This window comes from Myzus persicae, unplaced genomic scaffold (genome assembly GCF_001856785.1).
Source record: "Myzus persicae strain clone G006 unplaced genomic scaffold, MPER_G0061.0, whole genome shotgun sequence".
Taxonomy (NCBI): Eukaryota; Metazoa; Arthropoda; class Insecta; order Hemiptera; family Aphididae; genus Myzus; species Myzus persicae.
The window spans coordinates 61984-80849 of record NW_019102598.1 but is presented as its reverse complement, the minus strand read 5'-3'; the positions used below and the strand labels follow the sequence as shown (position 1 = coordinate 80849).

General features: G+C 36.6%; 1 protein-coding gene across 2 annotated transcripts in view; it reads left to right on the top strand.

The window, feature by feature from the left end:
• The window catches only part of LOC111032641 (A disintegrin and metalloproteinase with thrombospondin motifs 1), a 49517-nt gene that overhangs the window by 3058 nt on the left and 27593 nt on the right, over window positions 1–18866 (top strand). For both annotated transcript variants that reach the window (XM_022313041.1, XM_022313042.1), the window contains exon 2: window positions 15446–15631. In XM_022313041.1, coding sequence (XP_022168733.1) covers window positions 15563–15631 — 69 coding nt within the window. In that variant the 5' untranslated portion in view covers window positions 15446–15562. The remainder of the gene's footprint in view (window positions 1–15445; window positions 15632–18866) is intronic.

The following is an 18866-nucleotide window of genomic DNA, read 5'->3' as shown; positions in this document are numbered from 1 at the left end:
TGCAGCGGACATATTAATATAGCTGGTATATAATACGATATTTTATGATATACAGGTAGGTATATACACAGACATTCTTGTAAATTACAGTGCGCTACCGATTTCGCAATGAATTTGGTGTTGTGCCCGACGAATTATTGTGCGATAATTGTTTGGTTGTCGGTTATAGAAGTATATGATATATTGATGTATGTATATATAATACATATATATATATGCGTTATTATTGTGTCTGAGAAATAATCGAAAAATAATATATATAATATCCGTTTATATATATATACCTATAATTTCCCATATCTGTATAAATTATTATCGATATGTCTGTACATAAATAAAGGAACGCATATTGTACCGGCCCAACTATTTTGACATACCATGTAAAATCCATTACCATTTATTATACTTTTAAAGCTATGAAATATTATATAATTTGCGTTTGCAGCAACTAGTGCAAGATCATTGCTCGTTGTGGTACGTACCTATATTGTATCGTATATAACATGATATAATATACACGCGCTTATAATAATTTTAGTTATATTGTAGAGCTGTGGACACTGTGCAAAACTGATATGCACGGTTAGGGTGCAATATTTTTACATTTTTACTTCTAAAAATCGTTATTTTCGAAATTAATTTCTCATACTTCGTTCGGCTTACAACTCTCGATTTCAAAACTGCAGAACCATCGTCCGTCCCTGGTGCTGTCCTCGGAAAACCAACGTAAAAAATCGTACACGAAAAATACATTACATATCATATCATAGCTTTTATACTGTCAAATCAAAATAATTGTAATAATTTATGATAAACTAATCCGGACGAACGCTTGAAATATTATTGCCGTCGACGTCAGACTACGTGACGGCGGCGGATGTAATGATTATGCGCTTACACAATGCGATTATTATTATCATTATTACCATTGTATAATAATATGATATATATCTGCGCACAGTCGTCGCTTGGACTTAACGAGAGCGGCCCCGGCCTGTTACCTACACGCGCACAATTATCTATATATTATATTATTATATATATTTGTCGCGAAGGATTGTCGACTGCACTGAGCCGAACGCTGTCGTAATTTACAACCCAAATACCTAGCCAACCTTAGACCGCTGCCGCAGCGGATAAATACCGAATATCCTCCCGGCGGTCACTCGAGTGTTACGCCGCCAAAACCAAAGGTTAGTTTGTCAAGCTCGTTTAAGCAGGTCGACAGCGGTGTTATGTGATCTGTTGCTGCTACGGGGGCCTTCGTGTATCAATCTCGTCGGCGAACGAGTAGTAAAAGCCGAAAATGAAGTAATAGAAGTGTCGCATGGTTATTATAATATACGGTGTGATCCCCGTTACAATACAGGTATATTTGAAACCCTCCATAAACTGGGAAACGAGTTTTAATAACTGCAAAACAAACACGAGCTCCTTTTTAAAAAAATTTTCACGGTTCCGGACATTTCGAATTATTTTTACATCTTTTCTTATAGTTCATACCTTACTTTACATAACAAGGTATAGTCTGAGCCAAGACCAAGAATATAAAACTTTTATTTCGAATCTTTATTATTTTTCAGCATTTCGTTATTTTTCTATTGCGTTGAGTTAAATGAAGTTTTGAAATGGAATTCGTCTTATTTTTTAGAGCATTAAAACCCGTGCCCTAATTGTTATATAACGTTATATTATTATAACATCGTGATATTCATGGCACGCGCCATGTATAACTGCAACGAGGTAAACTTTTTTATTTTATTTTGTCACGTTACTGTTAATTGTTTACTGTTTATCACATTGCACATACAACCTACTAGAAATTTAAAACTACTGGGCGAGTGCAATCGTTTTAATGGTAATTCCATGAAATAAAAAACGATTTCAAATTAAGTTGCAAGTGCTTATAACTTAAAAGAGATTGCTTTATTATTAAATATTTATACATCAGCATTCTCAATAAAAATATTATTAGAAATCAAGTCGAAAATTCGGGCTTTACCTACAAACATATAATTGAGAGTGACAACTGACAATAATTAGGGCGATAATATAAATATGTTGGAATCGTATGGAACCTTTACTTATAATAGCTATCAAATAACATTAACAAATATTATAAAACTTCATCATTTTTTAAATAACGTGTTTTCAAAACGATTACATTTTCTAAAATTATAAAAAAATCTATGATTGTGGAGTTTGGGGCGGATCAAGCGTAGGATCTACGGTGCAACACATACTCCGAATTTATCTATAACTATTATAATTTATAATACACCTTGGAGGTGTAATCTACTTATTATGTAAAATCGATATCGTTTCGTGAGCTTTGGCGAGGATAAGGTGGACAAAAAAGTTGTTTGCGCCACCGTCGACGTATCGCGGGTGTGGATTTAAGGTACGGTTTAACAATGTGTGTCAACCGCGATGGTGTCCGGCGGCAGTGGTTTCTAACAATAACAAATAATAATAATAACATTGTACACCAGAGGACCTGTATTACTTCATAATAATGTTATTTGTATTGTTATTTTCACGCACTCTTGTGACCGCGCCAGAGACAGCCCGCAGTGCAGGTTACGGGTCGGCGGCTATTATGCATACAGACGGATATCAGCACGGATGTCGAACGATGCAATCGTTTTTTTTTTGATTTTTTTTTTATTATTTTTTTTAATGCAAATATTATTTTTATGACGAAACTAATTATTATAGTGGTCGGCAACCACTTGAACATTTCCACAAAATCAAACATAGCCGCGGAAAAAAAACCAAAAGATACTAATTATAGATTGTAATATTTACATCGGACTTCAGTCAATACTAGTTAGTGTACAATCAAATACTACACAGGCCGGTTACATCACAATTGATTTTTTTTTCATCTGGATTCTGAAGATTTTCAGTCTACAGTCAACTGGATTTCAGAATTTTTTTAAACTTATTATAGATCCTTTTTGTTACATTTTTTTTAAATTGTCAATCAGTATGTATACAATTATACTTGGAAGATGAACAATCTTCTGAGAATTAAGATGAGTATTTGTATGATATAATAAAGTGAAAATACAGTACAGCGCAGAATTTTGGTTTTCCATTCTGCTCTTCCAAGCTCTAAGCTATAATCCAATTCTCAACGTTCGATATTCATATTGCACTATTTATGTATAGAACTATTTTACAACTTTTTTTTATACAAAAACGTATATTTTTGTATAAAAAAAAATCGTGAATAATTTAAAAATTGGACAAAATGTAGAAAGCAAAATAATTCCGTCATATGAATATTATACAGGAGAAAAAAACCGAAATCGAATTACTACGAGTGCCGTCTACGGATAATCGTTGGTTCGTGATAAAAGCAAAATATGTATCACCATATATAGTATAATAAACACTTTGTTTACCTATATATTTTGTTATGCCGTTTCAACCCATTACTACAAATGGATTTTTCGCGGATCAAATCGTACACTGTATACACATCATAATTCATAATATATTCTCCGACCAGTCATTAATATATAGGTCTATCTAATAATATGTAACAGCCTAGTGTAAGACAATAATAAATAATTATGGTTGTTCGAAAAATCATTTATAGGTAGAGGTACTTTCTATTACAATTTATAAAAGTTATATACTATTATCCTACGCCGTACAACTGGTTCTGTGACCGTTACAACAGACTATAATCATCGCGTTAAATAATAAGTAATAACCAGCTGACGGTTAAAAAAACATATGATATGTATATATTTTGTTTTCCTGTGCTCGTGTTTATAGTATTAGCTCAACGTTATACGATTTTCGTTTTCGTTTTCAAACTACCGTTTAGCACATGAACTAAGCATAGTAAGTACTATTGTGTTGGCGATTTTGTTGTATCACAAAAAATATGATGTGTCTATACACGTCTGACGTTCATTAAACATTTTTAAAGCTTCAATAGATTTAAGACACTCTAAACAAACATATTAAAATATAACCATAATACGCATACGTTGCTCATCTGTAATTATGCTTATATATAGTATGTTACACGACGTAAATCGTTACTGTAGTTGTAGCGTAACGCGAACGTTGTAAGGGTCAGTGTCGGCATATTATATCGGCATTTTCGGTCGAGGGGAACGGTTTATATTTTAATTTTACCCGTTCGTTTACGTCCGTCCGTCCGTTTAACCTCGCCGACGAAAGCCGAACAATGTGCGGCAGTTGTGTACAACAATAATATTGTGTGCGAACTCGCCCGGTAGCTTGTGTACCGATATAATTACCAGGCAATTAATAGCCGTATCATGAGTAAGAATGGTTGTACATATTATATAGCAGAGATACGCTCGTTGTGCGAAAGGTCTGTGGCCACCTTGTCCTTGTGGGAAACGACCTTAGGCCGGCGCGACTGCTGCCAGGAGCTATATGGCGTTTCACGGTTGATAATACCATATCCTTTGTATTGTCCACCGAGGACCGGAATAATAACAACAGCCATAGTATAATGATAGTAATAATAATATGACATTTCGCGGCTAGAGTGGTGTTGCACAAAGCGAAAATGGGCCGCCGACCTCGCGGCCCATGAGACGCGGAATGCCCCCACGCCGAAGAGAAAAACGCAATATAATATTATATTATTTAATGCATATACATTATACACATACTATCCAGTCAATAATATACGTCTACTGTCGAGTGCTGGAGTCGGCGTATAATGTCAACTGTCAGCTGCAGTCACATCAACAATAATTAATTCATATTCTACGATTATATTCGTCTTGTCCCGTGACTCGACTCCTGCGTCGGATTTCGTCACCGCGGTCGTCGTCCATCTGAATTCGTGATTTTCGTGATCCGCCGTGCGTGGTAAATACAATATTTTAAAACCTAACGTGCATAATATATGCGCGTAGTACTCGCAGATAAGTATGTTTGATTACCTACGTACCTGCAGTAATTATACTACGACGAAGGGTTGTGCGTTGTCGTGTTTAGGTACACCACAAACATGGTGTTAATCAAATAAATATATACTGCAGAGTCTGCAGTAGTAGTATGTGCAATGTGTATAATAATGTATGTTATAAAATGCAGTTGGAACCGTAAAAAATTAAGCGCAAGCACAACGTTTCGGCTATATGCGACTGCCGCCACCGTGTATACAAACTGCAAGTTAGGTACAGTGCAAAAGAACTAGTGACCATACATGTATTATTATAATTGATACGATGACTGCAGTCGGATCGAAGAAACGGAATTTCCGGAATTACCGATATCGACTTGCTCGCGTGTATGCGCAATTTGTTTGATTTCGTTTGTCGATATTATTAACGATTATTATTCTCTTGTATCGTAGTCCATTAAAAATTATATGTTCTAAGACGCTATAGAACATCACCCGATCATACCTATTACTGTTTTGATTTCATCTCACTCGTTCATATTTCGCTCGATTTTCCATTAGCGAAATTATTAAGACTTGTGTACGGCGTCGGCGAGAGATCGCGCAGACGCTTATTGCAGCGGACGAGAACTGAAATACTAACATTCAACGAGTTATACGAAGAGTGTCTGATTATAATTAACATTGTCTTGATTGTATATCATATTCACACGCATTTTAAGATTTTACAGACAAATTTAAGTCTCCGACCGCTTGGCTTTCACCTCGGCCATCGGAACGCCGCGAGACGCTATAGAAACGCAAAACTGCACTTGCGCCTATACCCACCGTCCAACAAATAGCGACTTGATAGGAGCATTTTACGTATTGCCTAATAATATTATTATAACGTTCACTAACCGTTCTGGTCTGCGCGGAATATAATCATCTGCAGCAACAGTGAGCGATCTGATCTAAAACTATATCGGATCAGTAAAATACAGTGAAGTATATACGTGTTATTATAATATTTTGCTGCAGCAGCAGTTATGACCGTTTACCGGCGTGACGATTCGTATCCACTCGATCGTAGTGATCACAACGAACGTGCACTTATTATGTTTATCGCACTCGCAGTAAGTTGAACGGCGTTTTTCACTGCGAACACCGTGCACATAATACATATTATATATATATATATATATATTGCCATTATGTAGACTAAGACGGTGCCCGGTTGTGCGCTTTCTCGTGGGACACTATATGGACACCCTGTACAAAGGCGTCAAACTGTAAAAATGTGTCCGAGGTGTATGTTAACATTGTACGTTGTACACATTATTTTATGGACACGAACCGTACGGTGTTCCGCGCGTGGGTACAGTGAACAGGCTGTGATATAATATCGACTGTGGTGACGATACATAATAGGTATATACAGTTTCAACCGTGCGGATTTCGATTTCAACCGCTGTACGCTATATATATTTTCTCTTTAAAGTAATAAAAAGTAAAAAAACAATCACCGATCGAATAATGAAGTGTCGTCTAAACTTTGAAACAGGAATTGTCTTCCAGTTTTCATTACCGGTTCCCGTTTCAGTTTGTTTTTTTTCGATCATCAACAAATCCAGTTTTGAGTGTTTGCTACGTATGAGAATTTCTACGTCCGTCGAAATCGCGGTTTCGCGGTATAAATGTATACAATCATGTACATAAATTGCGTGCAACAACGATCTCATTGCTCATGTCGACGAAGACAACGAATCTTCTCTGCAGTCGGATCCTATACTAAAGAATCTGTACGAAAAGTAGTTGCATTTAAGCGTGGCCCTCTGCAAGATTCTACTAGCTCCTTCTTCTGGACCGGTTGAGAGTTCTAATGACCGAGGCAGAAAAACAGAGAGAGAAAAATATTATTACAGACGTTTGTATTATAAGTGTACAGGTGTTTGTAGGTACTTTTCAAATTCTTAACTCCTTCAGTAAATATGGTAGATACCTTATATGTAACGGAAGCTATAGTAGTATGAGAGATGGTATATTGAAAATCTGAATTTGTGTACCTAATGCCTATTGTCAAGCTGAATCGAAGAAGATAAAAAAGATTTCGAGGAACCTAATTGTTTGAGAGAATTGATACAATTTTTTCCAAAATCTCGTTCAAGTATTATCGATAATTGTCTTTCCTGCAGATCCGAGCAATCTGTTTCGTTGCCGCGCAGTTGTACGCAGTGGACGCTGCTAAAACCGTGTCCGATTGTCACAACTCTCGACCGCTTATAAATTATAATAAACACGTTCTTCATTAGCTCGGTGGTCGCAAGCTGTAGCCCCAGTGTTCGACGGCGGCGGCGAGACTACAAGAAAACGGCACGCTGATGCTCCCGCTGCTGATACATTATATGATAATATAATTTATTCTCTGCAGAGAGAAAAACGGACGACTTGCATCAGAAAGACAGGAGAGAAAAAGAATAGGTATGTAAACTCGCATAAACACGAGTGTACGCTTTTTATAACAATATCCGGACACGACGAGACCGACCGGTTTGCCGCGATGGTTTTCAGATATAACAATGTCCCAGAAGTTGGCCAGTTGTGCGAGATCGATGGGGACGACGGCGGTTTTCCACCACGGGTTTTTCTTCGCGAGCGGACGCCGTCGAAACTGGTGACAATTATTCAGGCCGCCATCGTCCGGGAAGAAATTCTACTATCGCCGGCGTCGGTCAAATAGTTACGAAATCGGAAGTGCCGCGCACATTTCTCTATTCGCGGTGTGGCTGCAGTGTGTGCATACGTGTGTGTACCTATAGTTATATATCGCGGTGCGGCGGGACGACCTTGAAGGCGATCGTGATGGTCAAAAGCGTGTGTGCCCTCCAGACGGCTATAACGCTGCTGCTATAATACGATATTATGTTATTGTATTATTATATAGCGGCTAGAAAGTAAAAACGTCGACAACTGTATATACGTTTCTCGCGCATAGGTATATAAGCGCGTTCCGCGCCGGGCGAAGGCGTCGACGACGCGAGAGAGTGAAAGCAACAGGTGGACGGCGGCGGCGGCGGACGGAAAAAACGCACGCGCCACATTATTATATTACGGTCATGATTGTTGTGATTATTCGTGTGTACGACTGATATAATAATAATAATAATAATAATAATAATATAATTATATTATCTCGTGTTATATATATATTATACCAGCTATATTATAGGTGTACACACGCATATAATATTATACTGACTCGGTGTAATGCTGCTGTAGCTGTAAATCGTATTGTGTATACTCGTATATTATATCAACACAAAGATAAAGTTGACGACACGGAGTTTGTGTAATACGGTTTTCGAATTCGTGAGCCGCTGGTGGTGTGTGTCGGCGTAAAGGGCGTCGCCGCAACGTGTTGAGGTGTAATACGTGAGTAGCTATATATACACGCATTCGTGTCTCGCCACCGATTTTCGAGCCTTTCTGTCGGCCGTAGCATTATACTATTATTATTGTTGTTGTTGGTGTTGTATAGATCTTGAGCCTCACCTGTACTTAGCACACTCGATCAGTCGGGAAAACGAATTATTTTTTTTTGTCCTCCCACCCCACGATCGTTCATTTATGTCAATTTCTCTTCGTAGTCCGTCCAAATTCAATCGCCGCCGTATCGATACGATTAGATTATAGAGAGAGATCGTTTATCCGTATCACACGTGCAGTCCGCGGGTTGAAATTATATCGCATTATATTATCCAATCGTACAAAAAAATATAACAATAATGTCATTTCGACATCGTTTTTGTAAAATACGCCACTTGATCAGCAACTCACACTCGACGCTGACAGAGATTCATACCGCGGTGTCCACACGATATGATATTATTACATACAATATTGTTGGTAGTAGGACATATTCAATTTCCTGAAAAAAAAAATAAAACGTTATAGGTACGTAGGTAGTGTAGGTACAATAGGTACATATTATAAGGTATTACATTCATATACGTCAAGTTGACGCTGCAAGAATAAAATAAATCATTTAAATATCTATATTGGTGACTGTATATAAGACTTACATAATACGTATTGTACACTTACGCAGTTACGCGTCATAGGTACATAATACATCGATAAATTGTTATTTATGAGAAAATAATCAAAACAACTTCTATGATTAATCGTATTCATCTATTTTCGTGTAATATGTTAATATAACAAATACACGCATTGCATAAGTTGGTATAATATATCCTTAACGATATTCCGCATTTAAAAAATAATCCAACTAGATCTTCTTTCCGGGGTACTTATTGTTATAAATAATGAACATATTTTTAAGTGTCTTAACTGTATTTGTCTACCGTAAAAATTATTTTACTTATAGAGTAGTTAGTACTAACGAAAATTATATTTTCCATGCTACGCAACCTATATAATGATATATATTTTTTAACTTTTTTTTTGTAAATTACGGTAAATGGGAGGCCATTATAGCTATATTATATCGAATAACTACATTAAAATATCAATATTATGTATCACGAAGTCTAGAGTTACTAACTTTCAAATTAATTAACTTATAATATTATATGGGCATACTATATACCTGGTATAGTCTAATTAATAAAAAAAAAAGTTCATGTAAAGCCGTATTTTATATATATATATAAAGTTAATAAGATAAAATTCAATTTTTTCAATTTTAAATTGATGGTCTTCAATTATACTATATGTACCAATGATATTACTATAAGTCGATTATACAGCAATTGATAATACATCGCAATACTTGCATTTTAATATAATAATAATAATAGTAATAATTGACGAGCGAATCACCTCGCCGGCGATTCCTTGACCAATTTGATAATATAGTTAAACGTTAAGCAACACATAACAACACGTATTTATAATAGGTACCTACTTTATATATATATATATAATATGTATATAGGTAATCGTTGGTAGTACACACGCACTGGCAGTTAATCGTTATTTTTTGTTCATTTATTCGACTCGTTCGTGATGATAATAGCGGCTACATCACGAGAGGATTTCTTGCGGTCCGACTATTGCCAATAAGATGCGTTTTTTTTTATATATTGACACAATAATAATGGCTATATAAACTAATTAGTATCGAGTTAAAAAAAAATTTTAATGTATATTTATATTATAATTTATCGAATTTCGAACGTAGTTAATGCAATATTATAAATATAGGTACCTACACCGCAAACTACACTTAAAAAACGCACACACAAACTTTCACGTCGTACACAATCTACAGTAGGGATATAATAATATAATAAAAGTAAAACTCTGAGATCCATTTTTGTGTAAGAATAAACTGGCTGATTTAATTAGAAAGTTTAAGTGGGTAATGCAGTACCTATGTGATTTGAATATTGTTACATTTTTTTACCAATTTTTAAATTAATTAATACGCCATTTCTGACCGTCATCGAGCCACAAAAATGTAATAAATTAATAAACTCTTAGTAAAATCTCGACGAAACCTGTCGTAGTTTTCGATGGCTGTGATAGATTAACATGTAACGTTATACACGAGGGTTATTCGAGATTCGTTTTTTGACGTTTAGTTAATTTTCGTTAAAATGTACGATTCACAAAATGATAATATTATAACGATGTTTTCAAACGATAGGTACTTTTATTTTCAAGTATAATGGTATGTCTTAACATTTCTTACATCGAGACGGACAATCAAATGTAATGTTGGCGGTCAGACGGTGAAAGATTTTCTTTGTTTGGAATATAAATCACAATAAATTGAAATTTTTATTTTTATTTTTGTTAAACACGACTAATCAGTCGGTAATAATATTTTCACCATTTGCCAACGGAACACATTTTCCGTTCGTTGCAGCCGTAATTGCTGGTCTATATATACCTAAACATAATATACACATGTATAATATATAAGTACCGTCGATCCACAACACTATTGTTACTGCTAATGAAAGCATTTATCGTCCGAAAACGTATACAATGAGACCGGAGGTGATTAAGTAATTTATAAATTACTATTGATAAATATATATATATATATATTATACGGGAGGAAAATTGTAAATGGGGCTCACGGACACTGAGACACCGCCTACAGTTAATGCGTATGATGATATAGTCTGAAATGGAAATGGAAACACCTTTTGTGCTCTCCGACGATCGAACGGTTTCGAAAAAACCTCATGGAAAACTAGTCCATCGTAGTATTATTATTATTTTAATGTCGATATTCGCGGGCCATTAATATAATAGACACTCACCTTTGTCGTTTTTACGGGGCAGGCTTTCGTCTGGAATGAGAGGCGACGCACAAGAACCCCTCGCCGATGGAGGCCTGTAATCCGAATTATATCGTGACGGTCACGTGTATACAGGGTGTCCGCACTGTGTCTGTCCTAGTCTTAGTTCGCGAAGCGTCTTCGAGTTACATAATATCATAAGGTGTATTATAAATAGGCTCGTGGGTACCGTACACATCACTCACGGAAAAGTATAGAAGAGGACGACACGAAAAAAAATAAAATCCATACGAAAAATACTTCAGACGTCAGAGGGACCATATTATAGCAATAATGTAAAAATTATTTCGATCGAACGATAATATGATTATATTAACATCGTCGTACAACAGTTGTGGACCACGTGCGGGCACTAACGGCCGTACGCGCAAACTCGCACAATATTTTACAGCAGATACAACGGCGGGTACGCAATTTGTCCGCCGACGATTCGTTTTGCCCGGCGACGCAAAAACCATAATTTCGTCTTGTATATGCATGACGTACATGGGTGTATTATAAGTCGTGTTGTGGGTATATCGCGTGTGTCGTGTACATCGCGTACATACACAAACGTTTAAGTCGCCGTGCGCGGCTGGTGCTGCAGACATCGGAGAAGGACGGAAGGTCGAGCGGACGGCCGGGCGAACGTTGCGGCGCACGGGATCCCGACAGAGCGTGTTAAACGAAAAATACACGTCTGCGGGTTTGGACCTAGTCCAAGAGAATAATATTACAACGTCGGCAGATCGTCGTTTATAATTTTATCGTATATACAGGTAGGTACGTATCGTAAACGTACGGCGGTATTGGTTTTGCACTTTTGCGTTTTGGTGCCGTGCCAGCAGCAGCAGCAGCGGCAGACCGACGATGGCGACGGATGTACTATAATACGAATACCGGTGCAGCTGCTGTATATCGTTACTATTATTATTATTATTGTATTATATGTGTGTGCACATCACACTGTCGTCGATTTTGGCTACCGAATTCGTATACATATATATATAGTATATTAATATGAAAATAATTGTTAAGTTACGATTGGAAGGTGCCGCGCTGGTCGTGGGTCTAGCCGAGTTCGTTGAGCCTTTATAGAATCACTGGAACAGCTAGCAAGTATATCAGTATAATATATGAATACAGGTACCTATGTCAGAAATAATAGTTTTCCGGCCATCGCGGTTCGATTCGAAAGCCCGTTGAACAGTCCGAAGTCTCCGACCGCGTCCGAATACTGAATTTTCATTCGAGTGACTCGCTAAAGTCAACTACAAATTCAGTCTCGTTTCCCGCCATGTCAAGTGATGGACGGTAATATCCACGCCGTATACCGACGTCCAGAAAATAACAAATGGACAATTGAGAAAACTGTGTATGTCAGGCATTATAGGTACAAAACCAGCAAAAAATCATGTAGGTAGAAGGTACTTAAATAATTTCTTAACGGGTCCCATGCACTGACCACGGATATAACGGTGAAGTTTCACTAGAACATAATGGGTTCCAGTTTTGAAATGACAGATATTATGTGTTTATACGATAGTCATAATTATATAGATATTGGACTGGGTTATCATTAGGTATTAGTCATTACGTCACATAGCCGGTGTGTGTGTGCGGTATGATAAAAATTGTGATAATTATACGTACGCCCTTGAAACGTGTATGCATTTGTGTGTGAAGATCCTATTATATATGGCGTGGTATGTATTCGAAAAATTATGAAGTATCTACCCGAAGCCTATACGTGTGTAATAATATATATCGTATAAAGTGCCTATTATCTGTTCATTGTCCTTTACGAGTCATTGTTTCCATATCATATTATTATTATGTTTATCGAGTACACGCGCTGCACAGAGCGGTAGCCGGTTTTAAAACGAAATCCGTATTTATATATATGCATGTGTGTGTACGTATAATATATATACCACAAAGCATATTTTAATTTGATACGCTTTAATAATAATAACATCCCGTTCTTATAATTACTGATTTTTCTTACAAGGCGAACGCTTTTCGAAACGTCTTTGCCGAGCATTAGTAGTATTAACCATATAAGGTAAGTACGCGGGACCGTAGTAAGGATTTCTGATCGTTTTACGTAGATAAATATAGTAATGTGCGCATTTGGAACGCCGCGGTTTCTTGTCGAAAATCGTACACTAACATTATTATTTTAATATATTTTCATAGTTGCACATAATTATTTATTACCGGTACTCGTTAGTGTACAACATAATGTGTAAGTACTCAATATTCACACACAATGTTTTTGTGCAAATATATAATAGTAAGTATATGGCATGGGTGAATGGTATCGTCGTGACGTATAAATTAAGAAAGAAAAATCATTGCCAAATAATATTGTGTTATCATAATAAAACAGTACAGCGAACACCATAACATAATAATTTATTGTTATGTTGTGGTGTTTACAGTGATTTCAGTTATTGCACTTGCAAGTTTTTCCTGGTTAACATTCATCTGGGTTTTAATAACTGAAATCGAAGTTAAGAATATAAATAGAATGCGAAGTTAACCGTCCTATCCCAGTCCTATTTTGTTTGGTAGTGCATTCAGACGAACTTGTATTCGTGCATCCTACACAAAATTATATGCAAATTTAAATGTATAAACTCATAGGTTATTATAAAGAGTGACAAAAAAAAATTGTATCAAATTAATTTACAACAAATATATCGAGTATGCGGAGTATGGTATTGTAGTTGATATTTCGAAGGGATGAGGAACTTTGCAACTAATCCCAAAGAAGTATTGAGTAGTGACAATTAAAACGATCTCCGGTCCAAATAATTGTTTTCCCTTTTTTGAATGGGATTCTCTTTTTATCCATCTGGAACAGTTGTTTTATTGTATTTTATATTATAAATAATAATGGGTTACGTTTTGACGATGATGCTAGGATTGGAAACTTATTGCGTAGTGTACAAAACTGAGATTTTCACGCGCTCTTGCTCCGGATCTTAGATATTAAACAATATTGCATAATGCCATGGCGGAAAATTCGTTGTTTACGCGCATACATCTTATCTATCTTCATATTGTAAATATTTCGTTTTATTCAATATCAAAACATCGGATTAAGAATCTGGAACTTATGAAGAATCGTAATTCGTCATTTTTTAAATCGTTTGTCGTTTGGTCATGAGGTCAATATTTGTGGGTCCCTCGTTGCTTTATGGATTTTTTTCCGTCGTTCCTAGAACACTCGATTGTTTTGCCTTTATATTTGAATTCTTTACGCAAAATATAACCTCCATCAAATACCGTATAATATGCAGGTAATCAAAATATCTCATCCCTGTGTAGAGCAAACGGATTGTCTCTATACGAACGTATAACGATCTCACCCACTACAGGTCGGTCAGCGTGTCAAACTAAAATACACTTTTCAGCATCCGGAAAGCGAAAGTGTGCAACACTTGTGTACAGAAAATTATACCAACAACAATTACACCTATCGCGTGAGCAATAGGAGAATATCTGAATATCTATAGCGAATGGAAACGAATAAACTTATATCCGCGTGTGTATGTGTGTGCACGAAGCGTGGAATATAATATCCATCCATATTTATGATTGCGATTATACGCCTTGTTATACTCATATATGTGTGTGTGTGTGTGTGTGTGTGTGTGTGTATAACGCATACGCACACCTTTACTGCAAGCGATAGGACGTACGCGAAACTCTTCTTCCGGTTATAATAATATAATATGTTTTTACCGCACATACATAACATTATATAATATCATAAACAATACAGATGCAGACAGTATAATAGACGCGGTAGTCGCATAGTATACGTTATGAAATTATACTCAAACCCGTCCAATTACACGCGGAAAAATTAGCGTTATCGTTCGACTATAATGCACAGGTAGGTGCAGGTACATGTAGTATGTAGGCACAGACATATTTCTACCGCGCCGCGCGATATCGCACTTACTATTATAGACGTTGTGTGCTAAAATAATATAAATAGTTAACTTCACGCGCCGATCGTCTTTAAATTATACACCACAAACAGTACCATATCAGACATACTTCCTTCCGCGCGACGTGCGCAACAGCTGCAGCGAATATTTTAATGTCGCGGCCATTGTACAACGACAATTATTTACGTACAGCGTGTGCATAAGCGTGTGTGACACTCTCGTTTGGTCGTAACTCGTGATACTGTACAATAATATAGTATTTCGTTTGTAATTTGCAGCCTGGCGACGACAGCGGTGCCCGTTTATCCCGGATGACCGGCGACCACGGAAGACGTCTGTAACGCGCCCGCAACCCCAACACCCACCACCCGCGGGTCCGGCCTCGAATTGCCGCCATGGTAATACTATCGACATGGAGTTTCATCAGCATCACAGCATTCGCGTCGCAAATATTTGCCAACACGGTAATTACAAAAATTGCATCATTTTATACTACTAAATATTAGTTATACGTTATTATTATTATTATTATTATTGTTTTGTATGTTAAAAACGTTGGATTTATTATTTCGTGGACAGTTGATGGTATTGTTTTCAGTATTTTATCTGTCATTTATTTTATTATTAGGTATACCTATACGTATGTATAGTTAAGACAAGAAGTCTCTGCGCCATTTTATTTTCAGTCAGAGCGGTTATCGGATTTTGCGTTGCGGTTGGTATTATTCAAAATTGTGGGTCTTGTGATATAGTTATCTATTAGGTAAATATTTTTGAAATTCGATTCAGATTTTTAGATTTGTATGTCGCTATTGACGTTTGAGATTTTCTTAAAATTCCTAAACGACTATATAAATATTCATGATTACAGGTTGTGATTAAAAATACGAATATCATCTAGCACACAATTTTTCAGGCATACCTATAATCTATTATCGCAATTAAAACTTTTTAATACAAAAGTGTCTTACTTTTATATACTGTTCCATATTTCCGAGCTTTAAAAAATTATATATTATATAGCTTTATATATTGTTTTATTTTACGTGTATAACAATATATAACATACAACCGAGAAAAACGTTTTAAAAATCGATCAAAATTTGACTCGATTTCATAAACGCTGACCTGGGTGACAAGGCATATAATAGGCATTATGCTATACGCGTGCGTAGTTGCGATTACACGGGGCATCGGTCATCTCATTCATGATTCATCCCTTCTTTCCACCCCACTATGGTAACAGGTCACCATAGGAAACGCGTTTATGTGATGCATGTTTTTATAATATTATATTATACCAATCGAACGAAAACGACAACTACCTAGTTCGTATTACAGAAATTGGTTCATATCGCGCCGCAGGTGTCTGACTATATGTATACTAAAATATCATATTATGTACAATGTACATCGTACAACAACGCTTTTTACCATATCATTTATGTATATACCGTCACCGCCTGTCGTGATATTAGGTGTGTGTGTGTGTGTGTGTTGTACTCTTTTACCGCCAACTGCAGGCTAACGATACGCGTGTGCCGCCGATCGGGTTTTTTACGCAAGTGGAAATAGTGAACTACTTTGGAATAGGTACGCATGATAATAATATTATCATTATACGCACGCGTGGCGGTATAGGTACCTATATAATATAAAGTATAAATCGTACAGCGACGTAATCGCAACCGATTCGATCGAGATATTTTATTATAACGCATATTATAATACATAATATTATATTATTATATACAGGTATAATACGGGTATAAAACACACGACGTCAAAAACGAAACTGGGCCCGCCGCGTACCTGGTCGTTATAAGCGGCCAGGGCGATTGCATCAAACCCGGCACATTTATCGTATACATACGCCATAATATATAACACGCGTACATTATATTGTGTGCCTCTGTACATAATATTATATGGGTACCTTTAGGTACACCCGCAGCGGTCGTGACTCGCGACTTCGCAGTATATTGTATTATATTGGCGAAAACGAAAAAAAAAACCAATTCCAATCTAATAACTATAATAATCACAATATATCATTTTGTGATATATATTATTGTATATATCGGTCGGTAAAATGATTATGTTGCCAAACCCGCAAGTCTCGATCGGGACACGCGACGCGCGAACAATAATATTCGAAACGAAACAAAATTCCAACGTTGCGGTAAATCGTCGTCGATCGTTTTGTCACGATTGACGGCCTCCCGTGGCACTGCCACCACATTGACACCATCTCGGTCGATTGCTTTATTGTTTCAAGGATTGTGTGCGCACGCCACGTTATCCTCGTCACTCCATAGTAATAATACTGTACATGGAGGTACTGAAAAACCAATCGTAGTTTTTACCGTCGTTGGCGATATTACAAAAATTATTTTCCATTTCGTTTCTCGTCCGTTACCCCGGCAATAGCCTGTGCAATATAATAGGTCCACCACGACTGTGTGTCCTAAATCGACGTAATAATCGACTATACGTCGGCCGTTTAATACCTCATAAATAATAATAGTAATTACTATTAATCGTTATTGTTTTAGATAGTTTCGGGTGATCGGGTTTATGTAAAATACGTAAATACCTTCGGTATGTATACACCGATTGGCTAAAGAAAATCAACCTATACGTCCATCTGCAGATTAATATGCCACGGTGGTGTCTCTTTCTCGCACTGTGAAAAACGTTAAATCTATTCAAAATAATATGCTGATATTTTGATAGTTTTTCACGTCTGTTATTCACTTTACGTATCAGCCTTAAATTACAAGAACAATATAAATAATTAATACATAATAATATAAAGTTTTAACCTCAAATTATATTTGTTTTTTTAATGCAATTCTACACGGAAGATGATTTATGATAATTGAAGGCCTTGTTTGGTTACAATTCACGATTATTATCTATAAAATTAATTCATAAAAGACTTTGAAAAAAAAAATAATAACAATTGACGTGTTATATTATTCCAAAATGTGGCAATTATGTTACTTAAGAACTGCGTACGTGTGCATGATATTGTATGTTTGATACCATCGATCGGTGTTTGTCCGTATACCTGGTCGTTATAACGTCTTCGGCCGTAAGACAATGAGAGTGTTTAATAACAATATATGGATTTCCATAAAATTGGTCGGTATGATCGACTTTTAATATTGACATTTTTTTTTTTTTAATTCGTGGTGCCAAACTTTCACCGAACGGTTAATGATCCGAATCGTTGTCGTATATATATATATATCCCGAGACCATGTGGGCGCGTTTGCGCTTTCTGCGGTGTCGTTGGCGTAATATACGCGACTAAATACAATAAAAGACATGCACACGCTAATAAGATACGTTTCTCAAGGTAGACGAAAATCCTTGCGGTCGCCATACGAGTCGGGGTCCTATATTGTTATCAGCTCTTCTGCAGCGGGCTGCACATCACAATATTATGATGAATTCATTATATTATTTTATCAGTTTGTTTAGGTCCTTGAGCTCCCGCTCCGTATGCGCAGTACCTATATACGTCCTAATACACTTACTACACACTAACTGGCACAGTCTGATTATAGACATGGACACGGGACGACGTCACCCACAGCCGGCATCTCGACCTTCTATACGGGACGAGGCCGGTCTCTGCGTTTTCGGCCGTAATCCGTCACTCCGCTGCAGCTGAACGAAAAAATGCTTTTC